The sequence below is a fragment of the Penaeus chinensis genome, chromosome 30, assembly GCF_019202785.1.
Source record: "Penaeus chinensis breed Huanghai No. 1 chromosome 30, ASM1920278v2, whole genome shotgun sequence".
NCBI classification, from domain to species: Eukaryota; Metazoa; Arthropoda; class Malacostraca; order Decapoda; family Penaeidae; genus Penaeus; species Penaeus chinensis.
The window spans coordinates 8,988,958-8,994,661 of NC_061848.1; the positions used below are offsets into that span (position 1 = coordinate 8,988,958).

The 5,704-nt window shown below is 32.2% G+C and overlaps 1 protein-coding gene across 1 annotated transcript in view; it reads right to left on the minus strand.

Annotated features, from left to right (window-relative positions):
- The window catches only part of LOC125041216, a 17,475-nt gene extending 12,148 nt beyond the window's left edge, over positions 1–5,327 (minus strand). The window contains exons 1-2 of the mRNA XM_047636055.1: positions 5,209–5,327; positions 1,397–1,562 (exon numbers count right to left, since the gene is read on the minus strand). Of these exons, the coding sequence (XP_047492011.1) occupies positions 1,397–1,562; positions 5,209–5,327 (285 nt within the window). The remainder of the gene's footprint in view (positions 1–1,396; positions 1,563–5,208) is intronic.
- Positions 5,328–5,704: the final 377 nt, after the last annotated feature.

Consider the following 5,704-nt stretch of genomic DNA (forward strand, 5'->3'; position numbering starts at 1 on the left):
GTGTGTGTGTGTTTGCGCGCGTGTGTGTTTGTGTATAACATATATATATATATACATACATATATTGTGTGTGTGTGTTTGTGTATGTATGTGTGTGTTGTGTGTGTATGTTTGTATATATATATATACATATGTGTGTGTATATATATATATATTTGTATAACATATATATATATATATATATATTTATATGTATATATATCTTTATGTGTATATATATACATATATATACATATATATACATACATATATATACATATATATACATATAAATATACATATATATACATATATATACACATATATATGTGTGTATGTGTGTGTGTGCGTTTGTGTGTATGTTGATAATAAATATTTGTATATACGTATATTTATATATATACACACATATTTGTATTTATATTATATATATATATATGTGTGTGTGAGTGTGTGTGTGTGTGCGTGTGTGTGTGTGTGTGTGTGTGTGTGTGTGTGTGTGTGTGTGTGTGTGTGTGTGTGTGTGTGTGTGTGTGCGCATATATATAAATATATGTGTTTGTATTTATATGTATATATGTGTGTGTGTATATACATATATATACATATATATATATATATATATATATATATATATATATATATAATATATGGATGTATCTATATATTATATATATGTACACATATATGTATATGTATCTATACATTATATATGTATATGTATCTATACATTATATATGTATATGTATCTATACATTATATATATAGATATATGTGTGTGTGTGTGTGCGCGCACACACACACACACACACATATAATGTATCCATGTCTGTAAATATACATATACTAATACATATACATATATATGTGTTTTTTCCTTTATCCATCTTTCTTATCTGTCTATCTCTCTGGCGATAACACATGTTTCACCAAAAAGGTAGAAAATGTTATCATCAATATAAAAGATCGAACTCGAAAACATGACTCCGTTTACTCAGGCAAGATTGCCATATACTTATAAATGTTGTTGTTTTTTTTTGTTGTTTTTTTTGTTAAAAGAATAACACATAAGAAAAATCTAGAACGAGTTTAGCCGGTATTAGAGACATTCTGGTTTTAAGACCATAAATTATGTCGGTAAAAGAAAGTATCGTTATGTTCTTTTTATTGTCTTATAATTTTAGAACTGGCGTGAGATGTTAAAGCTACTAACTGAAACATGCAATATTCTTGAGTTAAGCGTAGAAAAAAAGAAAAGATATTTCAGAACTCGAAACAAAGTTCTGAAAGTTCTCTATATTATCTGGAACTGATTCGCGGACAAGTATAACGCTTTTCTGTTAACATATCGGTACATCACCATTCCACACAGACGGGAAAACATAAATAACAGCTTGACTTCAAACCGGGGACTCACCGAAGCTGCTGGATGATAACACCCACTCAGCAAGACCGCCATCAGCACCAATACCCCGCAGCGAGCCATGGCGTCGGACATCTGTAATCGACGCCAGTGTCCACCGCTTACTGATCGTCCGTTGTTGGCGGGAAAGCTATGTTGGCTTATTTGGCGGGAAATTGTCCTATCTCGACATCAGTTATTATACTCTTTTGCAGGTGTGAGCCAATTTTAGCGTAAAGAGAGTCCATTTTGATGAGGCGTGAGGGGAGACCATCTGTACATAATGATGAAAGTAGCACGCTCCAATTAGTATGCGTGGCCATGGAAAAAAGAAAAGAGAAGTGGATATTCTTTAATAAATAAAGTGCTCTGCTACTCAGTATGTAGACTGACCAACATTACTTGTTTCCGAGACGGGAACATTTCAATAAATTCATATCATTATTGAACATGAGCACATTATATAATGTAAGTACACGCGCGTAAATATTCATATCACACACGCTTATTTATATATATATATATATATATATATATATATGTATACGCACATATATACACATACACATGTGTGTGTGTGTGTGTGAGTATTCATACACATATATGCCAACATATATATTCTATATATATAAACATATATATATATATATATATATGTGTGTGTGTTGTATGTGCGTACATATGTATGTATATTACATATATAGATTATAATATATGTAATATATTACATATATAGATTATAATATATGTAATATATAAATGTATATATGTATGTATATACATGCATGTGTGTGTTTGTGTATATATATACATATACATACACACACACACATATATCCATATATGTACACAATATATATATACATATAAATATATGTGTGTGTTTATTTATATATATATATACATATATGTATACGTATATATACAATATATATATATATATATGTATACGTATATATACAATATATATATATATATATATATATTTGTATGTATGTATATGTATATATATATATACATACACATATATGCATATATATACACAATATATATATATATACATATCTATAAAAGTGTGTGTGTGTGTGTATTTATTTATATTTATTTATATATATACACAGTATATATATATATATATATATATATATATATATATATACATATATATGTATAAATGATATATGTATGTGTGTGTGTATATACAATATATATGTGTATATATACTGTATATGTATGTGTGTATATATTTATATACTGTATATTATATATGTATATGTATGTGTGTGTGTATATATATATATATATATATATATATATATGCATATATTTATAATATATATAAAGGGGGTATATATATTATATATACATAATATATAATATATATAATATATATGTGTATATATATACATATATATATGTATATATATATGTATATATACATGCATACATATATATATACATATATTCTGTATAGTACATATATATACTGTATATAAGTGTTTATATATATATATATATTATATACATATATATACACATATATACACACACACATATTGTGTGTGTGTGTGTGTGTGTGTGTGTGTGTGTGTGTGTGTGTGTGTGCGTGTGCATTGTGAGGGTGTGATATTCGTGAAAGGAATAGTTACGTCTGCTTCCGATGTTTTCAGAATTAAAATCGCTTGATTAATGTTTATATTTTGTTCTCATCTATAGGTTTCCAATTTTACCTAAAGCATAAACTGTTAATGGCAGCGAGACCAAATTATCGTAATTATTTGCATGTAGAAGGAAAGACGAAGTTGAAGTATATAATATTTAAGTTTACCTTAATACAAAGTTATACAATCCAGCCAGCCACAGAGAACGGGATATTTTTCTCAGATATATTGCACGTAGTCAGATAGGGATATATATTTTAATCAATTACGAATCTTATGGTTTGTTTCTTGTTATAAAAGTCTTATACAATAATGCATTAACTTTTGCTGTACATTGAATACTAATTTACTCTGTATGGGTAAATGTGTATATATACATATATATATATATATATATATATATACATATACATATATGAAAAATGAAAATGAAAACAGCCACAGTAAGAAATGAAAATAAATCGAGACATTTCGAACTCTTCACGAGTTCCTCTTCAGACGAATAATAAACCGAAATGGATGCAAGGAGAGAATTTTGACAAGAATATATAGTGGTCGAGAGACAGAACGAACAAGAACTGAATCAGGTCTGAGGAGGAGAGCCAAGAGTCAGGGGAAGGCTTTGCTAACTAACGAGGAGGTAAGGTTATCTAAGCCCTATTGACCAGCAATCAAGTTAAAATTAGGCATTTTTCTAATCAATAGAGATTCTAACACTTTTCATCCATACGAATTTGCTGATTTATGAATTAATTTAGCATTTTTTTCCAGTTAAGCTGGTGATCATCACGTAAATGAATGAAACATGCATCTGATTCTCAGGCTTATCTAGCATCACGTTTATTTTCATTATTTATTTTCTCAAAAGCTATATTGGTCTCGCCTATTCAAGAGCACCGCTAGTTGCGTTGGGCTTAACCAAAGTATTCCGCAACGTGTTCAGATACGTAAAAACAATGTCAGTTCCAGCGCCTTTAAACATGTGTTGTTTTTCATCGAGGGACGCGATATACGGGATAATTAATAGATTACTGGCACTATCCTGTTGAGTATTGCAGGAATGAGTATAAAAATTTCCATCTCGCAGATGAATGTGCCTGAATTAAGAAAAACCGAGGATATCTTAATTTCGAAAACGTTTTAAATATGACGTCCGAGTCCCCGATCGATAAATTCAACATCACAAATCCTATATGCCCTGAGCGAGACTGCAGACTTTTTAACATACAACGGATGATTCGAGAAAAAAAAAAAAAAAAGTGAAAGTAATTAGCGGTGTGAGTAGGTATACGGTAAACCGAAAATTTAAGCGAGCCATTTACAATGAATAAAAGAACGTCGAGAAAAGGTAATTTATCTGAATCTTCCCATTCTACTTTAAAATTGATAGTACGCATGAGGTTGAGTTTTCTGAAAATAAAAGTCTAAACGGTTCAGTTGCCACAATTAAAAAATATCAACACAACGAAACCAAATCGTGCCAGGAGGGAGAATAGACGGAAGGAGTTCAGATTCAAACATCTCCATGTATAAATTCGCAAGACCCGGGCTTAATCTACTTCCCATCGCGATAGCGTTGATTTGTTTATAAAACTCGCCGTCAAAAGTAAAGACATTATTCGTGACAACCAAAAAAAAAAAAAAAAAAAAAATGAGATCGATAAAGCAATTGACCGGAATAGAGATCTCATGAGATGAAGAAAGTTTTCTTTCAAGATAATCTAGCACATCGTCACGCAGGACATTGGTAAATAAGGAATCAACATCAAAACTCACTAATTTCTTACCGTGCGTCGGCAAGTTTCCAACCTTAACCATGAAATCCATTGAATTTTTTAATATGACTCAGAAAATGATCCCATAAAAGGAGATAAAACGCTTGCTAGCCAAGAGTCTAATGGACGGGTAACTCAGTTGCAAGACGAAATAATAGGCCTTAGAGGAACGTCCTCTTTGTGTGTATATGTGTATATATGCATATGTATATACTATATATATATATATATATATATATATATATATATATATGTATATATTTATATAAGTGTATATATGTGTGTATGTATTTATGTATGTATATACACACCCACATAGCTTCCACGGGCATTAGGGAGTGCCTCATCCCCTGGCTAGCAGACTTTCTCTCTAACAGGCAACAGGACGTACGCGTACAGGGTCAAGTTTCCAGCCTCCTGCCACTCACGTGCTGAGTACCCCAGGGGACTAGAATGGGCCCTTTGTGCTTCCTCATCATAATTAACGACGCGCTCCTGGACACCGAGCATCGTTGGAAATACGTGGATGACTCGACCATCGCCGCCGCTATTAGCAATACCTGCCCTGACGAATCCGCCATCCAGTGGACTTTCGACAACCTCCTCGCCTAGACCACCGCAAATCACGTCACTATCAACCGCCAGAAGTCGGTCGTGATGCCCATTATCAGTCTGGACAACCATCCGAGTTGCTTGGCGTCACCATCGACGAAAAGCTCTCCTGGACGCAGCACGTCAGAGACATCGTGAGGTCTGCCTCGTACAACCTTTACATGCTGCGTCGCCTCGGGTCCCTTGGTGTCCCACTTCCGGAGCTTCAAATTATCTACAGGTTATTCATTCTGCCCAAACTGACCTACGCCTCCCCCGCCTAGTCCCCCTCCCTC